Source organism: Amia ocellicauda, chromosome 23 (genome assembly GCF_036373705.1).
Source record: "Amia ocellicauda isolate fAmiCal2 chromosome 23, fAmiCal2.hap1, whole genome shotgun sequence".
Taxonomy (NCBI): domain Eukaryota; kingdom Metazoa; phylum Chordata; class Actinopteri; order Amiiformes; family Amiidae; genus Amia; species Amia ocellicauda.
The window spans coordinates 12,309,195-12,332,670 of NC_089872.1; the positions used below are offsets into that span (position 1 = coordinate 12,309,195).

Below are 23,476 nucleotides of genomic sequence, written 5' to 3' on the forward strand. Positions count from 1 at the left end.
GCTGTGAGATGATTTCACGTCCCATCCTTGACAGGAATCCAAAGGGAACATCTTTCCCGGACAGGCAGCTGACAAGAGAAATATTGCCACACCGGTGCTGCTCGGGAACTTGTTTGTCTGTGTGAGAGGTGCGCTCCGTAAAAAAGAAAGCACTGTAAATTTCTCTGGGGTGGGAGACATGGCGTTCCACAGGGTCCGGTGGTGAGTAATGTCTGGCTATTTGCAGTCCCCCTCTTTGCCGCAGGCTTTATCAGTCATTCCAGGGTTATTTACAAAGAAATGTGTCTATCAGTTACAAGGACATGACTTTGCCAAGCAAGAGATAACAAAAGAGGAAATCAGGCACTGGCCTTGTACTGAAAGGCGTTTTTTTTGTGTGTTTTTTTCGAGGCAGAGAAGAGCCCCGGACTGAATGGGCCCTCTTTGGCAGCGTGCCTGGCATGTTCTGCTATAGTACATTTATCCCCACTGATTAGATTAGGAATTATTAATGGAGGTCTATGGAGCAGAGCAAAGGGTCATTTAGAGTTTAATTCTATTCTCAGATAACTTCATTTCAGCTGATGTGATTGTTATTGCCGGAGTTCGAGATGTTTATAGGAAACAATATCCTCAATAACACATTCAGACATCCTATTTAAAGGGTCAGGTGGGTCATTAAAAACCTGCTTTTGAGGAGTCTTATGTGAAAGCTGATGTGAAGGCAAAGCATTTCTCGAGTCAACAGAAGCTTTGAGAATCTTTTCTGGCTGCCTGGAAATATATTCATACCATTCATAGTGTAACTCAGTGTTGAGGTGTTCTTTTGGTATTTTTGTATTATCTTTGTATTGCATTGTTTAATAGTCTGTATATATTGATGTATAGATAGATAAATAGATAGATATACAGATGGCTAGATAGTAAATGGGTTTAAGAGGAAGGCAATCAATCAGTCACAATCACTCCCATTCATCATCATGGGAAAAGTCACTGTCTGAAAAACTTCCCCAGCTCTGATGACAGCTATATTACAACCCTACCAGGGAAATGATGCAAGAAGGTTTAACCCAAACGTGTGGTCGGAAAAGTGATTTGAGAGGCTAGTTCAGACTTAAGGGCAACGATTGGAGATCCTCAGCTAGCTTTGCTCTCATTGGTGACTCCAAGAATACCATTCAATGTCAACTGCATAAATCTGCCATCAGTGACAGAGTTACATGGACGTTATAATATGAATGGCCCTCCTGGAGTGGCAAGCATAAGAAGAAGAGACTAAATGTCTACCAAGACAATTGGGACCATGCTTTGTGGTCACATAAAACCAAAATTGAGCTTATTGGATACACACATAGGTTGTGTCAAGAAGCATGTCTTTCCCTCAGCATAAAGGCAGATCTGTTTTGCTTTAGGGCTGTTTTGCATCCTCTGGTCCTCATTCCCTTGTTAAAATGAAGGGACAGATGGATATCAAAGGTGTATTATATATAAATATATAATACTTGCTATATTGATGTCAAGACTGCTCATTTTATTGTCTGTGCTCGCTCCCTACATGAGAGAGAAATCAAGTCTTACAAATGTAAATTCAGGGAGAACTCCCGGATCGTGATCAAACAGAACAGATAACATTTCAGTAGGTATTTGTAATGCACAGATTAGGCCCTATTATATACCTGTCCTCTGATAAAGGTACTCACCTTTCCTGACTTTAGTCTGTGCTCAGTCTAACTGACAGCCAATTTAATCAGGCAGCTGCCAGCAAGCCTAATGAAGTAAACTCTGGAAGTCATCATTCCTGAAAGTCAGGGGCTGACTTCACGGGCCCAGCACAGCGTATTGATCTGTGTTGAAATGCAATTTAAATGGAAGAAAGGGACGCTGACTTATAGAAAACAACTGTATGAAAAATCGGGAACAAATGTATGTTCGGCAATTAAACTATATGACCTGACACGTGTTCATTAAAATACAAGGCCTTAATATCATTCCTGATTCTGATATTTGATATGGTCATGAACTATTTCAAGGAACATTCCATGTAAGCCATTATTAACAGAATATATCTTAGTGTAATGTAAACCTTTGCTCTCACCCCGCAACAAAGTCACTTTAGCCTTGTGTGATTGATCTTCAGCAATATGTTACTTCCTGCAATTAAAACATATTTACGATAAAATAAAACCCAGTATTTTTATGATTATGTTTTATAAGGTTACTTCCTGAGTCATGACATGCTACATGTTGGAATTCCTCGGGCCTTCTCCTGAAGAGGTCTCTCATTTCCTGCCCTGATAGTGCTATTTGAAGGGTTCCTGTTGTTAAGGTACTCCAAGTCAAGTACAATCCTTGGGCACGAGAAAAACTATCCTCAAACCCAGAATGACATCAGCTCGTATGCAGTAGCTGTCATGTTTTCCATTCTTGTATATTGCGGTGACCATAGCAGCACGATGCAAACGCTGGTCAGCACAGCAGTGAGATGGTGTTCAGCAATAGGATGAATTGTTGGCAAATCTATTTCTCTGTGATGGATGAGCCTGTGACATGAGGCTGTCCTGAAGAGGTACATCTCATTAAATGCATGCATCTTTCACAGAAGGGAGTTGGCATTTTTCTGATGGTTTGGGACTGTTTCTCAGTACAGCGATATGGTCAGCTGATTACAGTGGAGGACTGCATTACAGGGAAACAGTCTCCCCATCCATCTTGAATGATCAGTTACATGTACAATTTGGCTTTTGCTTTTAGGAACCTCAACCATCTTTATTTGATGAAACCAGGAGATGTCCAGCTGCTGAACATCTGGAAGCGCACAAATGAGGCTTGTGTGAAATGTAGAAATATTTCTTTTGTGGTCGGGATTACTTTTCCCAGCGTATCAGTTAGCAAAAGGGTCCAGAAATGAAAATGATTATTTCTGTGTTTAATGAAAGGAAAGCAAGGTGGCTGGAAAATGTTTTTAGGAAAACATTTACAAAAGGTAACGGATGAAAATCGCTCATTGGGTTGATGCATGTCATAGTCAAATGAGTCTTTCATTGTTCAAATCAAACAAAAGTGAAGAAAGCCAAAACCCCTGCAGTAAACCTCATTCTAAAAGCTGTAAATGCATGTCTATGATGTCTTAAGCTTAAAAAAACAACAACAACATGGTGTCAAATCAAATTACAGCACCACAATAGTACATCAATCCAAAATTCAGGTATGTTGTTATGAAAAAGAGACACTTTCAGAAAGCCTGAAAGAAGCTCTGCTATTATTGTGTCAGACCCCAAGATTGGATAATGTCCTGGAAAACTCACATTGTAGTGTGTTATATATTTACTGCTCAGCACTTTCATACAGTCGTATTGATTTTTAAATAATATTTTCAGGGTTTAATACCCCTGCATACCTAGTCTGGGTTACAAAATCATTGGTGATGCTACAAGTTTGATTATACCGCTCCTTGGAGGAGTAAAGAGTTAAACAAGACAGGAGGGGGGTGAAAATACAAAGAAAATATTTAACCCAACCTGAGCTGATTTCCATATCCTTCTGAATAAACAGGATGTTTAGTGTGTTCTGATGGCTGCTGACTAACTAGCACGCTCCAGGCATTGCCTTAGTCTCTGTACTAGCTGTCAGGTGGCAAAGTCACCAAGGATTTCGCAAGCTGTTAAACACTGCAGTTAATTATATCTAGCTGAGCAATGTACTGTTTATTTGTACCAAGAACTACATATGTGGCACAGAAACATACAGATAACCCACACACCAATGAACCATGTTAACGTTGATTTTTCTTTTCTGTGTAGGGGGGAGGAGACACGGTTTCTTGCTTTTCTTGACAAGCCTGTTTAACATGGAAAGGGAAGACAAACCACAATGATATCAGGGGTGTCCTGTGAGTTGTTGAATGCAAAAGCAACGTTAAGTGTACGAAAGAGAGGGGTGGGAAGTGGGGGTTGATAAAGAAGGTAAAACAGTAATTTCCGGTAGCAGTGAGCAAAACCCCTGTGAGATGTTCGGAGAGACGAAACACATAAGTGCCCCGTGTGATGAATGCCGCAATGACAGAACACACAGCCTTTCCTCCCTCAGCGCTTCCTGCCCCCCGTTGCTCGTGACTATTCCAGCGGTGTGTGGCTGCCGGAGCCCCTTCACTTTCAGGTGAAAGCAGTAAAATGTAATTCATGCTGGAGTCTCAGAATTGACGACGAAAAACTCTGAGTACACGTCAGGTCCCAGAACAGATGTAGCTCTGAGCCCAAAAACTGCTACACTTAACTACCGCTCCTCAGCTGTGACCTTCAGCCTCGGGCTCACTGCAATAAAATTTTCATGCAACCATATGGAAGAATATTCTTAATAGAGATTTACTGTCAGGAACCGTCCCACAGGAGAAAATAAGGAAGCTGTAACATATTGCTTATGGTAAATCAAGGGAACTTCAATGGAAAAATGAGACTTCCCTAGGGCAGGCATCTTTAAAATTACAGGCAACACTGTGTACAAATATGTATACAAAGGACTAGATTAGCACCTTAAGTAGGTAGGCTGAAAATGATTTCAATAAGAAAGCCATTATTGTAACATGCGAAAATTACTAGATAAGCGATGAGAGCTACTAAGTGCTGCTGAAGTAATGATGGATTTTGCACTTTTCTTCAGCTGATGCTCGGGTGTGCTTCCATCTCCCTTTCATGGTAACATGAGCACGTCCATGCTGCCATCGAGGAAGACAACAGGTTCTACAGGTTGAGCAAAATATTTAAATTTGAGACAGAAACCGAAGCCCAGACGTTGACAGATAAAGAGTTTTAAGCAAAAGGTGTCAAGTGAAATGGTCAGAACCCGTCTCTCATACATGTAACTATCCGTCTCGTTTCACACAACATGTCACTCCTGCACATCTCGCTCCAACACATACTTAAAAAAAAGTTGTTAAAAGCGAATATATATCAATATCTGTTGCTGCATTGATTTATATGAGTGAACTACATGATTTAAATCAAACAAACGACTAAAAACATAAAAATAACTAACCAAATACTTGTAGTCAGCAACAGCTTCAAGGGAAAATCCAAACAAATGAAAAAAGGGCAGTTTTTAATTGTTCTGGATCAATGCCTTTTTTCTACACACACCTAATACCTTTCATCACAATGGCAAATCCGTTTCATAATGCTCACGTCTTTAGCTTTTCACCACCAATGAGCCACATTACTGACTGTCTGTTTCATTTAGAAAAGTTTTCCTTCATGTGTAATCTGTCTCTCCTTCAGGCTGTTCTTTGAACCTGAATCTGTAGTGGAGCAACGTAGGTGAAAATCTGAACCAGATTCAGAATTGTAGATTCTGATGCTGAAGGTTATTGTGGCACACAGCCCGCTTCCTGCTTACTTCATTAACATTTATGTATGCAAATGAGGGATTATGCGAAAGTGTTGTTCTCTGTGTTGTGCAGAAAGCTTTTGTACTAGAAGAGCTACACATGCCTGATAAATACGGTTTTTGAACTCTTCATAATAGATGGCAAAGGGGCAAACATTACTACAGTGCTCCTGGAACCAATTAGTAACATTATCTTGCATGAAGGCTTTGATTGACTAATCTTTATTTAAAATATTATCTGTGGTAACTTATGTTAAATAAGGCTTAGCTTTAGCCTAATAGTGTATACTTTGGTTAAGCGTATGTAGTGCATTTGAATCCTTTGATTGTAGACATTTCACTGACAAACGTGCCATAATAGGGACTCCTTTGTCAGGTATGATGGATGACACGGTGGAATTTCATTCATGGACTTTCATGTTTTCAAGTTGCTGTGACAACCAGGTACAAACAGATAAGTCCAGAATATTAAGTTACCTTCCCCCAAATGGAAAAGAAAGACAGTAAGGTGCCTTTAAAGGTTAAACAAACATTATTTTTTTAATAGTTTTGTACAGGATAATGGGTGAATTGTCTTTCGGAAAATGGTTACAATTACAAAATTAAACTTTTGTACCCCTCAGTAGAAGACATTCCTCAGGGATGAGTTAATTTTAAATCAGACGCCAAAATTCCTGCAAAAAGATAACTATCTACAATTTGATGTGAATTCGATACTTTTATTTACTTTGTAATTTCTTAATCGTTTTATTAATTTCACACACACTAACATTACAAATTCTTGCATCACACAAACCCCTCCCTTCGTCCCACCCCTTTCTAACACATAATATAAAAAACATATTGCCCTGACAGTTGTTTTAGAGTATTTATTGTTTTGTTGATAAGGTGTGAAAAAGTCAGTGTAAAAACCAACAAACAACCTAACACAACATGTGCACAGCGTCCCACAGGGTATTATTTTCTGAATCTGATCTGGAGCTTTTAAAGGTGCTGGGTTCTGGCTCTGGGCTGTGCAGGCCAGATGGGTGAGCCAAGTCTTTCTAGTTGAGGAAGGGTAAGGGTTAAAAAGCGTGCTTGATTATTTATTCATCTCAATATATTTATACAGGGAATCTTTCTGTGTAAGCATATCTGATTCCAGAGTCCCTGACCTGCTGTCTGAGTGCACTGAGGATTTCCTCAAAGCAGAATAAGCCTGACCCCTCATCTTTTTTCACATTTCATTCCCTAGACAAGAGGGTCTAACTGATTTGTTGCTTTAGTAAATCAAGGGTCAAGTTCAGTTATTCATTTTGGCTTGTGCATTTTTTTAGATGATGATAATAATAATGCAATAAATAGTTAATAAATTAGTTACAATCTTTCAGTCTCAAGAATCTTATGAACCAGTATAACCAGTATTATGGTCTATATGGATACAGTTTGGTTTGGTTTATTCTTTGTGTGTTTCCATTGACAATAACCTTCAAGCATGGTCTTCTGCCAGACCAGTATTCAAACAAGTGGCGCTGTGTCTTTGACAGGCATTTGCCCGCACAAACACACGTGTGTGTACAAGTCGCAATATTTAACATTTCGCACATTGCCTGTCACAATAGCTCAGCCTGAAGAGACGTTATCTGTATGTTTAATACAGTCTCAGACTTCACCATCTGAGGTAAATCAGAGGCAGAGCACAAGTACTATAGCCTCTGTTTAATGATGTATGAAAAAGCCACCCGGTAAAGTGCACCATTAAGAATAGCTAAAACCAGCACATAACAAAGACTTGATGAAATATTGATACCTTTTTCAGCCAATACTGTTTTGCTCACTTGCGAACAATCATTGGACAGAGGCTCTCCTGGGAGACAGAACCAGAGTGTGTTTACACAAAGGAGAGCCGAAGCCTGTGAAATAAGCCAATGTAGCCGACTGCTTTTTGCCAGGCAAGGCAAAGAAAGACAAAGTAATTTACCGCAGGCACTCAGCTGGAAACCCTGACATGTGAAACTAAGGGCTTATCTGTCTCTCGTTCTGTTATTTCATTTAGTAAAAATAGTAATCAAATTCATCATCCTCTCTACATAACAGTCCCCACACATACCATCATATGCATCAAAATGTGTTAGACTGCAATGTTTCCTATTTGCATTCCTACTTACACACTTGTTTGCTTTTAAAATCTAGAAGCATGTCTGCATCACCACAGACACGAACATGAAAGGTTACTTAGTTAGTTTTGGACGTACCAGTATCCTGCAAGAGGGGTTCTGTATTTTGACTGTTTACTTTAGATATTGTGAGGAAATACGCCCCTTTTTAATTTCTTAAAATCAGATGAAAACGTGCAGGTAAACACAGAACTGTGCAATATTTTAAATACAAATCTGTGCCATTGAGCGGTTTGGATCAGAGGAGTTTATCCCATGATGTCATTCATGTTCTTCATCTTAAAATAGCAGCAATGTGGGAATAATGCCGTCCACCAGCACTGACGTCCTTGTCTCACACACTGGCCTAGATTTCGGTGCCTCTTCATTAATACAGAAACTGCTGGCACCCCTTCACTGGGACACCACCATGAAAGCCAGCCTTGTTGGAGAGCTCAGAGCACATACCACACTAATTTAAATGGCTGGAATCTGCAATAGCCCATATTTTGATACGCCCTTGTCAGGATTAAACAAGTTGCTATTTGCAGGACCGGGCACAGATTGCGAACACAAAAGCCCTCTCACTCGCCACACTACACAATCGCCAAACTACACCGAAACACAACAAACCAAAGTGTGCTGATTGGAGCTGATTCGGTGCCGTATCTCTCAAGACACTCTTTCTGTTGTAGGTTATCATAAATATTTGAATCTCTGCGTAACGGACATGTGTTATGTTGTGTGTGAGAGCACCCCCCGAAGAAGAGCCCCGAGACATCCTGACAAAGGAGATTAGCATTATCTTGAAATGAGCAGAAGACATGACTGTGGAAAGAAGCTGTCGTCGATTTCCTAATTTGCCATCTCTTTTAAGAGTTTGCGAGACATTTATGGAATCCGTTCTTACAAGTTTAACTTCCAGTTCTTTGTGTGCTGCGTTACTGTATAATACTGAAACAACTTCAACTAATACACAAGACTATAACATAGCCTTTTACTTTGAAAGTCTCTGTAATTAATACACAAAATGTCAAGATGTTTCATGCAAATTAAGCCTTGGCTACATCTTTACAATTCAGTGATTTTACCATTAGTTTGAACTAATGTATGAAAATGCAAGTTTGAGGCTTTTGGGTTTCCATAAATATTAATTATTTACTGCACTTGTGCTCCATTATTCAAATAGTGCCTCATTTCATGGGTGTCCACACCAAAACGACACAACAGCACACACAATTCCACCACCATACAAAAAGACTCATCCCTGATATAAAATAACACACACACATTTTCCTCTTAAAGTGTTTAGCCAATCTATAGCTGTGCCACTGCATGTGTCGTGACTGACTCTGCACAGTACATGGAGCCTGCAGCCCCTCGATCTGCATGCCAATATGCATTTGGGTTACAGCCATACTTTCAAGCACAAGAAAAGGAGGGTATTCTCTGGGGGTCCGCACTTTTTGTCCCATTGCACAACCTGAGAGTGACCTCCAGGGAGACAGAGCTTAGTGCCTGTGCATTGCATTGAAAAAGGCTCTTGTAATATTGATTATTTGTGCATTTATTAGCTTAAACTTACTTTACTGATCTACTGGCAGAATCAGAGTCTGTGAATATTGTGGAGATATGCAATATGACAGGCCTATAAAAAAAACAACAACAATTAGCCACACGACATCCCCTGCCTTGTGACAACCTTATGACCCCCGGATGTTAAAATTGTAGAAAACATGTATTTATTTATGTTTATTTATTTCAATTAACTTACCGCAGAAATGTGTGTGTTTAAGAAAACTGCTTCATTGCCACTTCCATTTTAAAATTAATTTATGCTTGTGCGTTTTTATTGTATTGATAAACTGCTGCTTTAACTAAGTTTGTAATGGCATCACCATCCCGACAATGCAAGCTACCTCTAGCAATTGTATTTTCAAATTGTCAGTTTTATGATTTCAATTAAAATAATTATACCAATTATCGCCCATGCATTATTTATGTTTTACAGGAGTTTACTGATAACCTGGAAGTTACATTCACGTAGTTACATAAACTAATTATTAACATGTGCATTAAGTGCCAGTCCCCTCCCAACGAATGGACTCCGGCTACTGCCCTTAAGGTATGAGAGAGAAAAGTCTGAAAAAGAGCAGACACACTAGATGTCACTCTTGTAACTTAATAAAGTGGGTTTCCCCTACAGAGGAAAACAAACCTTACAATTCAGAAATATACTAGCTAGGTATTACTCAACAGCCACTTCAACTAGTATGTCAGATTTAGAATAAATATATAAACATATAATTAGTTTGTGTTTAATATAATAATAATAATAATAATAATAATAATAATAATAATAATGTCTCATAGTTTAAATGTAGAATAAATGCAGAAATGTTCAAGTTCAGTTAAAAAAATACTATGAAAAATAAATAAAAACATTCTAAACCTTCTGCAAATAACTATTATTTATAACTAATATTAACACCGTAATTGCTTTATTTAGTTGTGGATAGGCTTAACAATTAAAAATGCTACCAATTGGAACAAATTTACAACTGTACTAATGTTAATGAAAAACACTCCAATTAACACACAACCATTTTTTCTCATGCAGGTTTTTTGTATTTTTTTTTTTGTTTTTAGTGTTTTTTCTTTTCAAAGTCTGAACACCAGGACAATGCCCAGATGGGAAAATGCAGCACTTACACTTTCCATTTTCAATGCTTTTTAAATTAGAGAGCCTTACACTTTTTACATGAATATGGAATATATGGGAAGCATTAAGTTACTTCATAAATACACAATGTAAAGCTTTAATATTCTGCTTTCATTTGTGACAAGAGCCCCAAACTAGTACCGGACTCCCAAAATAAGATGTTTATTTTATGAATGAATAGTATGTAAATTAAGGGAAAAGCTAGCCTTCAGGAATAATAAAGGTCATTATAAGGAAATAAACAATTGCTAGCAGTATTCAGCAGGCTGCATTGGAGAATAATTGCAAATCAGAATGAAAAAGTTTAATGACGAAAATGGGCATATTATTATTATTGTAATTGTGCATTATATACAAAATATATATCTTATTTGTTTACCTGATTAATTCAATATATGAGTATGTATATATAATGTTATAAATGTGTAGTTTACTTGATTAAATAAGAATTAAATAATAAAATAGTAATATGTTACTATTATAAAGTTAAATCATGCTGACTTGACAACTTTTCTGTTTTCAAAAATACAATAACTTTGTAAGACTAAAATATTGAATTAATTAACTTTTCACATGATGGATTATATTTAGTTTTACTTTGAATTACATACAAATTAAGGTGTCAGTGATACCAGAACAAATAATTACATGTGATGTACACATAGAGCAGGATAATGTATAGCCATGTTGAAAATGATTGAGCTCATGGTTTATTCCTAAAATATTTTAATTTAATTTAGTTTAGTTTTGTTTGTTTAACTTTTACAAATAAAAAGAACAGTTTTGGGCTCAATTTTAAAAGAAGAAAAGCTGAGGCAGAAAAATCATTAGGGAGTCCACACTCGACTCAACCAATCAAATATTTGTATAGATAAACCCGTTTTCGGGACCTGCTGTTGGCGTTTCCACCGTGAATTGTTGAGAACATGGAGTTAACAGGAACATTGTTATCTGTGTGTGCTGAGCTGGATGTCTTGCATCTGAAAAACACTCCATCTCTGCAGCGTCGATCTCGAGCCTGGGACTTGCATATCTTACCATCAGTCATTCTAGCGAGGGGTAATTGGAAACACACACTCCGGCCTGCTGCATGATACGAGAGAAACCCCAGAATTTTCCGCCACAAAACAAGACCAGAGGAACAGGAAGATGGATCCAGATTGGTCTTGGTGGGAATAAAAGCATTGTGTCATTTGTGTTTATGTCTATGCTGAATTGTTTTGTTTTATTACATATTGTGCTTTAAAGAGGCACAACATGTTTGTCTCACATCAACAACTGGAAAGAGGTTTCTCTCATAGAAGAGGGTTTTGTTTGCATTCCTTTTTCTTAAACCACTTTCAGTAATTAAAAAAAAAAATGAAGATAATCTTTTGATGCAGTTGGATAACTCATAAAGAGAAGCAGATATAAATTTCAGTCCAGACTCCATTCAGTAAACGTATGAAGTAGTGACTTGCACAGCCTGTTGTGTTGCATTTAAGGTTATACTCACTTTCCAATGCATTAATCTACATACAGAGTGTATACTATTTTGCCCTCTATATATCTGGTACTATCTCAAACCGCTTTATATTGAGTGTCTCTCCATATTGATTAGATTCCTTGCTGCCTGTGCGTCTGAAATGTGGTAGTGACTTTGTAAATGTGCCGGGTGAGTGGTAAGTGTCAGGCCTAGCATGATGGGCAATCATCAATCATCACCTGTCAGGTTTTTTTTTTCCGTCTCAATGAGCAGTCTTTATTTAAAGCATAAAGTAAGAATGCTGCCAGACCACAAGAACAAGCCTTGAGTTGTTTGCAGGTGCTACCATTCACAGCTGCCAATTAAGCCCTTGTCATTTCCATATCAGCCATGGGGCAAAGTAAACACAATGGATTTTAATATCTATATCTATACTGCGTTTTGTTTTTATGTCTCTCTCTCTTTAAACATCTAATTATTATTATTATTTTTGTGACAAAGGAACGGTTTATCCTGTTTGTAGATGGTTTTGAAATTTCTTGTGAAAATGCCACAGAGTTTCAAGTCTGCGTAATTAGAATGATGTTTGAAGCTTATATAAAAATCAGGTTATGTCATCTCTCATGCTGAAGTTGTTTTGTTTGTGACACGTATGAAGTTCTGTAATAAAACATAAACATGACTTAATTACACCACTGTTTGAAAGTATGCTATGAACATACACATATATTAAAAGTCATATTAGTAAAAATGCATTTAAACTCGTAACATATCTTAATGATAGTAATGAATGAATCATTGTAGTACTGTAACATATTGAGGTCTAAATCCGTTTGATTATTATTATTATTATTATTATTATTATTATTATTATTATTATAAAATTGAAGTGACAAGATAATGCAGCTAAACAAGCAAGGTTTTGTAGGGATTAATTTATTAAATATATATTTAGGGTGTTTGGAGTAGTGGTTTGGGCTCTGGACTCAATATAATGTGATATATTGTAACAATAGTAAATCGCCGTGTATAATTGAGGAGAGAGAGAAGGATTATCAATTAATTATCTTTTGGCTGTATGTTTAGAAATGATATACTGTAGATCTGGTCTAAAACTTTAAACGCTGACTTTAATTGACTTGGCACACAATTTTGAATTCTCTGGGTTGTATTTCTGAGTTATAGGAACAATATGGGAGTAGCGAACTTCAACTGAAGCAGCTTCTCCACAGCTCCTCGTTAAAGTTTTAAATAAGCCATCCTAATAAATCTTGCCTGGGCTGCAACTGGATATCTCCTCGTTCGAATTTTGATTTCTCTTACCGAAATATTCCTTAGGTTTGTATCTGTTTTTTAAGTAAACCTTTTGTCATTGTTGGCAGCGCCCGTAATTTACAATGGGTCTAATGATGTGCCTTTGAGTATAAGACACACAGCCAACTGTATTATCCTTTGCACTTTGCTGCTGATTTCATCTCCATATAAGTGCTGCTTCTTTTGCTGACAGAATTAATTAACCATACCCAGGTAAAGCAACTTCTGACAAAATGTCATGAGCTATAAACGTTGATCATAGTCTGGGATTTCCACTGAGAAACGAGGTCATTGTCTGCAGATGATTGTCTTGGATTGTTTTTCTGGTCAGCTCTGGGAGGCACCGTGTCCTTCACTGGACAGCAGCAACTCTGCATGGTTTGAAAGTCTGCTGTGCACATTGCATGAATAGCAAATGATCTTAACCACGTTCTCTTGAATTTTCCATGAAGTGAATGATAACCACAAACAGAGCCAGATGGGATTTCACTTTACTGCATCCTTCATGCAAGCTTTGAGCACATCATGAACTGTACTCTTGTGACGTGTGAGGAGCAATTTTCAGATATGCATGTCTTGTCTTAATATTAATTTTAAAATCGCAATGACTTGCGTTGACCCAGACCAGACAGAAAATAAATCTAAGAGAAGGAGTTTATATTTTTAGTGGCACACTAGAAGATATTGTACCATGAAATGGCCCCTGTTGTATCATATATTCTTGTTAATGCAGAAAATGTAGATTTTGTATTTACCCAGCAAAAAGGCATATGACCTTTAAAAAATATTTCCCAATTGAATTGTTGGCCGTGTGTCATCATTTCACGAAAAAAAAAAAAAACTCCTGTATGATAAAGCTGCAGCAAAACATTACAAAATCGCTGAAAAAAAAAAAAACTGTCATCAGACCATTATAGCCTACATCGGCTTATTATGGGATGCAAAGAAATAGAAACTGAGTCAAATGCACTGTACCGCAAAAGTGTTGGCAGATGCAGGAATCTGGAATGTTACTGAATGGATATTTATTTAACAAACTTCACTGCTTCTTCAATTTACTTTTAAAACAAATTAAGTTAGTGGCCTGTTATCAGTTTTCTAAACAGCAAGGACTGATGCCAAATTTGAATAGATTGCTGTTGTTACCTATAAGCCACTATTGCAAAAGCAAGTATTCTGCTTCATGTCATTTTTTAAAAGGTTCTCTGGTATTTTCAGAAAGTAGCTACAAAGTCTTCCTTTAACCTGAGTGAGAAGGAGTGAAAGGGTAAAGGAATGTGGTATCTCAGTCAGAAAAGTACTCATCTAAGAGTTAATTTTCTAGTCCGCCTCTCAAAACACACATATTATATATCTGTTATTTATTTTAACTTCATTCTAGTCACCAGACAAATATTGAAAACGGGCTTCTTTGAGAGCATTGTCTTTGTTGATTTTAGCGTGGATTGAAACACATAATCTTAATCAAACACAATGACTGTTTCGCAGAGCTTGTTGCCAACTTTGGTTTTATTACAACTATCGTTCACGTTATTTGGCCATTTCACTACAGAAACCAAACTAAAGCGGTGTTGCCTTAAAGAGATTAAATATAAACATACAAAAGCATATCCTGGCGTAATGTCTTTACTCTCAAGTGTGATGGTTTCATAATTATTTAAATGTTTCAGCAAACCTGAGTTGGATATAAATGCAGAGAATGTCTTGCCAAAAAGTGCATTTACCCAGTCATACCTCAAGGCCTGTGAGAGGATCACTTGGGTAAGCTTTGTTGAAACAAAATCCTGGCTGCTAATAACATGCATTGTGGAAATATTCACAGTTCATTTACCTTGATGACAACTGCAGCATTTCTGCTCCTTCCTGCACTGTTTTCTCTATTAGTCATACTTAAACAGTAATCTTTATGGAGTGATGCTATAAAAACAATGTTTATCCTCAAGATCCTTTAATGCATGGGAAACTGATCAGATCAATCTGCTGTAGGAGGTTAAGTTTCTGTGTAGGTTCAATATTCAGAAGTAGAAAGACTTATCTGATGTGAAGTAAATGGCGTTTGGATGACATTAAGCACTTGTAATTCCCATGGCTATTCAAGACAGAAGTGTGCAGGACATGTACTTTAATTTCATAAAACATTATTGAGAATCTGACTATTGAGAGTCTATTTTTTAATGTACAATGCTGGTGGTGTATTACATTTATTCAGTATATATATATTTATATATATGCATGTGTGTGTGTTGTAGTTTAAAATATTAAATCTATTAATTTGGAACAATGTTATTTAATTTAAAACATATTGTTCATTACATCTATTCAGACTTTGTTGAACACTGATTCAGGTTAGAGAAAACTGTAAACAGCATTATTAGTTGGTCTCACAAACCAACCCTTCTGCTGTGAAAAGCTTTAAGCGGACCATAAAGCAAGGTGCACGAATCTTACAACAAAAAGACTCACTTTTATTAAATAACATTTAAATAACTTTTGTTTTGCTAAAAATGGGAATAGTATAATTTTGTAAGTTTCTAAAACATGTCTTGTAGACCCTAGCTAACCTCCTTGGGCTCTTTAAAAGTCAAGGCACAAATTGAGGCAATTCTACAAAACAATAACATACCTCATGATACAGTCTGTAAGACCTCAAGGCCTGCCGACACAACTCTTGGCACCTCAAAAGGGTCTACCGGCCTGGAAACTGGCCTAAATTATTGTTATGATGGAAGAAAAATAAATACACACGTGCAGAAATGTGGGAAATCTTCTGAATGCTTTTTAAAAGTAAATAAATATATGTGGATAGTTTGTGTTAAATTAATAAGGTGTACAATGTCAATGTTTCTTATGTATAAAAATCTGGGAAATGGGCTGCTGTTCTACCCTTAAACTTTCATTAAATCACTCTTAGCATAGGATAAATCAGTAAGGACATCATGAGCCATTAATCAATGTAAATGCCTCCTCTCTCTAACTGTCCCAAAAGAAAACTCTTCTTTCTCCTTTCGATTTTACATTTCCTTAGACTTGTATGTACAGTGAGGGAAAAAAGTATTTGATCCCCTGCTGATTTTGTACGTTTGCCCACTGACAAAGAAATGATCAGTCTATAATTTTAATGGTAGGTGTATTTTAACAGTGAGAGACAGAATAACAACAACAAAATCCAGAAAAACGCACTTCAAAAAAGTTATAAATTGATTTGCATGTTAATGAGGGAATAAGTATTTGACCCCTTCGACTTAGTACTTGGTGGCAAAACCCTTGTTGGCAATCACAGAGGTCAGACGTTTCTTGTAGTTGGCCACCAGGTTTGCACACATCTCAGGAGGGATTTTGTCCCACTCCTCTTTGCAGATCCTCTCCAAGTCATTAAGGTTTCGAGGCTGACGTTTGGCAACTCGAACCTTCAGCTCCCTCCACAGATTTTCTATGGGATTAAGGTCTGGAGGCTGGCTAGGCCACTCCAGGACCTTAATGTGCTTCTTCTTGAGCCACTCCTTTGTTGCCTTGGCTGTGTGTTTTGGGTCATTGTCATGCTGGAATACCCATCCACGACCCATTTTCAATGCCCTGGCTGAGGGAAGGAGGTTCTCACCCAAGATTTGACGGTACATGGCCCCGTCCATCGTCCCTTTGATGCGGTGCAGTTGTCCTGTCCCCTTAGCAGAATAACACCCCCAAAGCATAATGTTTCCACCTCCATGTTTGACGGTGGGGATGGTGTTCTTGGGGTCATTCCTCCTCCTCCAAACATGGCGAGTTGAGTTGATGACAAAGAGCTCGATTTTGGTCTCATCTGACCACAACACTTTCACCCAGTTCTCCTCTGAATCATTCAGATGTTCATTGGCAAACTTCAGACGGGCCTGTACATGTGCTTTCTTGAGCAGGGGGACCTTGCGGGCGCTGCAGGATTTCAGTCCTTCATGGCGTAGTGTGTTACCAATTGTTTTCTTGGTGACTATGGTCCCAGCTGCCTTGAGATCATTAACAAGATCCAAGCTGCTTGGCGATGGTCTTGTAGCCCATTCCAGCCTTGTGTAGGTCTACAATCTTGTCCCTGACATCCTTGGACAGCTCTTTGGTCTTGGCCATGGTGGAGAGTTTGGAATCTGATTGATTGATTGCTTCTGTGGACAGGTGTCTTTTAAGAGAGTGCTCCTAATCTCAGTTCGTTACCTGTATAAAAGACACCTGGGAGCCAGAAATCTTGCTGATTGATAGGGGATCAAATACTTATTTCCCTCATTAACATGAAAATCAATTTATAACTTTTTTGAAATGCGTTTTTCTGGATTTTTTTGTTGTTATTCTGTCTCTCACTGTTAAAATACACCTACCATTAAAATTATAGACTGATCATTTCTTTGTCAGTGGGCAAACGTACAAAATCAGCAGGGGATCAAATACTTTTTTCCCTCACTGTATGTGTTTATTCTTCAGGTTTATGATTGTAGGTAAGATGCATACACTTACAAATATGTATTTCTACAGCAACATTGTAGTACATTAACTGGGTGGAACATCTTCTCATTAGTGTGAAGATTAAAAACTAAATTTGCCAAATGTGCTTTTCGATTTAAAAGCCCAGGTGCTATTACACATCAGGAACTGTGACAAATTCGAAATGGTTAGAACACGCAGGTTGAACCAAGACTTCAATTTCATTTTCTGCATTTAAAAATATGAATTGGTATTAATTGTTACTACTAGCAACAATGTCCAAAGAGAATCTGAACATTGCAGTAAACAGGCGTTGTTCTTAAAAATAAATACAAATGGAAGCTGGGGGGTGTAGCTGTGTGCGTTTTGATGTCTGTTATTCCACGAACATCCACATCCAAACTCATTAATTATGTAAAATAATAAAAATAAAAGCAACTCCAGTCAGGTATATTTTAAAATACATTTTAATAAAGAATGATTTTCAAAAAGTGAGGCACTATTACTGTCAGGTACATCTGAATATAAACTGCTTATATAACTTAATGTAACACATTATGTGGTTCCTTTTTACTCTTCCTTGGTGCTTTCATAATAGTGCAAATATGTACAAACAAATACAGGACAGGACATAGAAATGACTTGATGTACAGTTGCTCGACACAGCACAGCTACAACAAATATCTTGCAGGACCCCAAAACATTCACTCGCCTAACTATTTTGCTTAATGTAACCCAGGGGAGCAAAAACATTGCAGGATCATCATTACTTTGACTTGCAATGAATTACTGATTACAGTAACAAGAATAGACCTGTAACCTCCACAGCAGGTGTACTTGATAGACAAGCGCACTGGTCCAGGAAGACACTACTCACTCTATAGGGCATTTCTAGGACATGCAAGACCAAATGGACTTCTGTAACTACTAATCAGACCAGGAAACCAAAATAATATGCTAGCAGATCATGCAAAGTCAACACTTCGGAGAATCAAGGCTTCCAAGCTTTTAACTCACCATTAGGAGAGAGAGAAAAAAAGTTTAAGCAGATGATTGAATATGGACTTAACCAAATATTTTCTCAGCACTATCATTTTGATGACATCGTAAAGTTCTGCATGGTTTCTAAATAATTTAACCATGATAATTGTCTTACAGGCAGTGAAGTACATACGTTTTAAGTGCTCCATAAGGTTCTGCATTGTACATAATACTTAGTGTCCCAGTAGACTTTTGAATTCACTACAGTGAGAGAACTGTATTTAGGATGTGTGGGGTTATTTTTAACTCTGGGAATTTCTTGATTCTGGGCTTTTGAATGGCAGCTTTTGTGGCAAGCTTTTGATGTAACAGTTAATTTTTAATCGCTAGTCAAAGCTTTTAATATAAAAAAAATAAAAATAAAGTAGGGGGGAAAAATATTTTAGAAGGGCAATACAAGATTTTGCATTCCTTAAATAGAACGAAACACAATGTCTCATTACACAAATTAAACAATCTTAATGTAGTGTTTCAACTCTAGAAGCTACAAACCAGAGAAACTACGTCTTAATTTTGAACTGCAGTTTAAAACTTTATCCTTAAAAAAAACACTCTGGTTGAAGCCCATTAGCAGATTAAAAAATAAGTAAAGACTGTAAAATTGTAATTTAGTCTGAAATCAGCAGCAAGCAACAGTCAAACTCTGCAGAAGTCAAACTCTGCAGTTAACCGACACTGTCTTTGGGCATTTCAGAAACCTTTCGAAGCTCCAGAAATGTCTCAGTTTGTACGCGCTCCTCCAGAGAGGCCTTGCTGGTAGCATTCACGTCGAAGCGCCATTCTTCTGAGAGGCCTGCATCCATAACCTCCTGCGGGCCATCGCTTCTTGTTTCTTCCTTTCAATCTCTTCTTTAGAACACTTAACAGTCTTTTCATTGGAGAGAAAAACTGAAAAAAAAAACAATGTTAATGATGAAAAACAAAACCAATAACACTGCTGTTCAAATGCATTGGTAATCCTTGATTATATATAATATTAACTACATTCTCCATTGGTACACTATCCCAAATCTATATTCAAATTACATTGAGTACTGCATCTTCAGAATCTTGACAATCATAGTTTGAAAGCAGTTTAGTTGTTTTAAATAGATAAAATCCATGTTTTATAGCCATAAGTAATAGTAATAATAATAAAAAAACAAACAAAAAAACATTTCTGTTGTTTGCAAAATCTTAATCTATGAAATAAAACAACTTATTTTTCTGACATACCAAAAATGAAAATTATGTCATGGTATAGGGAAGATTCAATATATCAGAAAAAAAGTTTTACTTGTATCAAGCTTCACTTGCATGTACACAAAAAATGTAATCAACAGCTGTGAATTATTAAAATTAGGATTCTGTTACATTTGTAGACTGTTAACATGATTAAATTACTTCATGAAGTGATTTATAAATATTTCACTAACTACGGCTTCCCCATCTCACCTTTGTTTGTCAGCGCCACAGGGTCGGACAGATGTCTTTTGAAGGAAAACTTATGAGAAGCTTCAAGGATTCTTGCCGATGTTTGTGATGGGACGGTCCTGTTGCTAAAGTCCTGTATATAGCCTGTGCCCTTCTGGATTGTATTCTTCGTAGTTTGTAATCCTATCATTAGACTCTCGTGATCTTTTTTACTCACATTTGAAATGTTCGTTTTTTGCGTCAATGACCCAGCCACATATGCAGCAGGTTTTCCACAGCTTGAGGTGGCAGTATTTACAATAGGACTATTGGCTGGTAAAGAATAGGATCGGTTGAATGCAGTTGGGGGCTTATTTTTTATATTCTCCAGGCGTTTGCATTGGTTACTGCTGTGAGTGACTGCATGGAAACTTTGAGCACTACTTAGAGCTCTACTCATGCCAATAGCTGGGACAGACTCCAAGACAGGGTTCGGGAGATGTGTTTTTGTCAGGGTAGATGCAACATTTGTTCTCAACCCCACTCCTTGACTTTGAGAAATCTTTTCCACATCATCACATGCTTGATATAGCAAGTCATCATCACTTCCATCGTCCCACAGAGGGTCAGAGTCAAAAAAAGAGTCCATATCAACACTGCTCTCAGCTGTGCTCTCAACTGGCTGTTGGGCAGTTGAGGGCTTTGTCGTGCCTGAAGATACTGAACTTTGCGGAACAAAGGGTTTGTATGGTCGGGGTTCTACTTTTCCACTGTGAATTTTCTGTGAGGCGTGTATATGTGTAGCAGATCCTGGAGGCTTGTTTTTGTCACCGAGACTTGTTCCAACAAGAGGTGCAGAATGATGATGCATGACTTTTTGTTGAGCAGGTTTAGTCCCTCCAAAATTGCTACACTGCTTGGATGCATCTCCTGAGACAAACTGAGGGTTTGCATCCAGCGTGAAAGTACTTCTGTTTTTTGCTTTTTCATTTTTGCCTTGGAATGCATTTGTCACAAGATTGCTCCTGGTTTGCAGGGACTTTCCACAAGCTGTCACAGTAAGAGATGCAGAAGATGAACCACTGGCAACGCCTGCAGTTTTTGCTTGAACAAATCCCATTTCATTAGACAAGTGCTGGGCTTGTTTTGGAGCAGCGATAATGTTTGGATTTTGCATAATTTCAAGCACAAAAGAGTCATCTAGCAAATCATCACTACCCCAGTCATCATCAAAATCGTTATTTGATGCTACAGGCTTAGCAGGTGCTACTGGGTTGTTTGCATGCAACTCTAGTGAAGAGATGTTTTTATTTTTTGCAGGAAGCGCCTGGTAAGGATTATTTTCTGGAGGTTTACTGAACTTCAGATCATCTCCCTTTTCACAAACACTTTTGGCTGCAGGTTTTGTCATTTCAGCTCCTTCTCTTGAGTTTCCTGCTTCCTGGGAATTATTCGAAGAGCCCTGACTCAGTCTTCCACTGAGGTACTGAGTAGGTCCATCAAAAAGAGCATCCATGTCGTCGTCCGCCTCTAGATCAACAGGTCTGTTGTTGGAAGGGTTAATACTGACCTCTTCCAATACACCAGGATCTGTGACTTTGAAAGAGCTGACGCTGCTTGTTCTAGCATCTTCACTCACAGAAAGAGGACGATCGTTTTGCTCACTCTCGTCCACAAGGGCCTGTTTCATGTTTGTATTCTGAAGTTCACTGCTTTGTTCCTTATCTTGTTGGATCATATTGATATCAAACTGCTTTGCGAGCTTCATAAGGTCCTCCACTCCATTTTGCCGACTGGAATATAAAAATAAAACAATATTTTAATGAATAAAGTCATTGTCTGCCCCCCATATTTATTCCTGAATGGTGAGCACATTATTGTTCACTCACAATAGCCTACAGTTGATTAGCCTTTATGATTTTATTGGCAGAAAACACTTAAATACAGCACTTCTTCTAAGATAATCATACATGGGTGACTACAGAACATCTGTAATACTTGCCAGCATAACACACAAGTTTACAAAAGATAAACCAAATGCGGTTAAGATACCAACCTTGCAGATTTCTTCTTCACTCTAGTGTGCTGTACCTCAGGAGTGCATGGGACCGCACTGTCGCCAATCCACTTCTCAAGCTGAACCACTTCAGGGGCGGCATGTCTCTCCTCCTTCAAATTATTTCACAGTAAGTTATAATTCTATACACCAATGAAGACACAGCACAGCATGAGGTGAAATTGTTTATCTTGCAAATGTGTAACATGCAAAGTGTGGTCAACACATATGAAAACACAAATGTTACTGCAAGAATAAATAATCATTGTTATTTTTTAATTACTATTAAATTTGAAACGAGCACTTAATTGCTGCTGGGTTTGTGCATTGCAAAAACTGATCTAAAACCAGACTTACCCTACATTTACGTACCAGCTGATTGAAAACTAAAGTATTACAATGAATTGAACTGATCATAATAATAGTAAAGCAGCGCCCACCTTAGGAGCAATCCGATTGACAATGTCTGATATCTCCACAACTCTCCCATTGGCTGCAGATTTATTGCCACCTTTGCCTAAAACATATTACAAATACACATTTCATTACAGAAACATTAAGTGAGTTGGTCTTAATGACAGCATCTTCCAACACATGCACACACATCTTAATATCGTCATATCTTGATTTTACACTGTAATGTCAAAAATAATAATACATGAATATGTACCATTCCTGACAGGAGTTGGAGATGTTGGGTCCCAGAAAATGTCTTGCTGTAACTCGGACTCATTGCTAGGAGAATCGTAACTTAAATGCTTGACCCTTGTGTATCTTTTGGGTGTCTTCATATCTGTTGGGGTGTAAAATATTAAGTTCACCGTAATATAAGTATAGTTTTAGCTACATAGCTATTGCAAAACATTGTTAACCAAATGCACTGCAGTTCGTATGATTAGGAAGATGCATAAAAAAGCAAAACACATAGAAAGCTATACAATCTTATGCAATGAAATAACAGTAAGCAACATTTTTTTGAATGCAATTTCAGTAATGTCACCGATATTCATTATGTTTGGTATAATTATTGAATATAGTTACGACTAATACATACGATAAGGCATACCATGTACTGTACCTGACTGTACATCGTTAGCATATGACATGTACCGTTACCTAGGTTTTATCTTATAGGCTATACATCCATCAGGCCTATAATAATAGTAATTCAACAACTTTCTTCTAATCTACCGTTATATTGCGCTTACCTTTGTTATAAGAAGAGTCTAAAGTTGGTGATTTTTGTGTTTGTTTCAGGCCCCTAGTCAGCCTGTTTGTTTTCAATCTGCTTTGAGACAGTCTGGCTTTGCGACTCTTTTCAGCCTCCTCTGTAGGCTTCAGATTTGACAACTCACAGTGTCTCCTGCGGGCAGTCATGCTATCGCCGTGGCTTTGTATACTGTTCGTCTCTTTCACATTGCTTTAGCAAAAACAAAACAAGGGGAAAATAAATGCTACTGTTGTAATAATGCTTCACTTCGTAAGCGCCGCCATCTTGGGCGAACAGTCAAGGCACGCTTCTCATTGGCTTAGCACGGAGCAGGATG

General features: G+C 37.7%; 1 protein-coding gene and 1 long non-coding RNA gene across 2 annotated transcripts in view; one reads left to right on the forward strand and one right to left on the reverse strand.

Annotated features, from left to right (window-relative positions):
• Window positions 1-23,476, forward strand: part of LOC136719013 (uncharacterized) — a 94,627-nt gene that overhangs the window by 64,636 nt on the left and 6,515 nt on the right. Inside the window, exon 2 of the long non-coding RNA XR_010805344.1 lies at window positions 21,955-22,059. This is a non-coding gene — a long non-coding RNA (uncharacterized LOC136719013). The remainder of the gene's footprint in view (window positions 1-21,954; window positions 22,060-23,476) is intronic.
• LOC136719012 (ewing's tumor-associated antigen 1 homolog) lies at window positions 17,892-23,435 on the reverse strand. Its single transcript, XM_066696842.1, has 6 exons — window positions 23,138-23,435; window positions 22,600-22,722; window positions 22,370-22,446; window positions 21,930-22,042; window positions 19,916-21,666; window positions 17,892-19,369 (listed from the first exon to the last, which is right to left on the reverse strand). Exons 1-6 carry the CDS (start codon window positions 23,304-23,306, stop codon window positions 19,245-19,247), a joined length of 2,358 nt encoding a protein of 785 aa, XP_066552939.1. The 5' UTR covers window positions 23,307-23,435; the 3' UTR covers window positions 17,892-19,244.

What these genes read in the sequence shown, in the direction of transcription:
- LOC136719012 (XM_066696842.1), bottom strand. Translation starts at nt 23,306, where the DNA reads ATGACTGCCCGCAGGAGACACTGTGAGTTGTCAAATCTGAAGCCTACA. An exon ending in AGACTCTTCTTATAACAAAG is followed by an intron (nt 22,723 to 23,137) that starts GTAAGCGCAATA and finishes ACACCCCAACAG; the next exon opens with ATATGAAGACACCCAAAAGA. An exon ending in TCAATCGGATTGCTCCTAAG is followed by an intron (nt 22,043 to 22,369) that starts GTGGGCGCTGCT and finishes AATAATTTGAAG; the next exon opens with GAGGAGAGACATGCCGCCCC.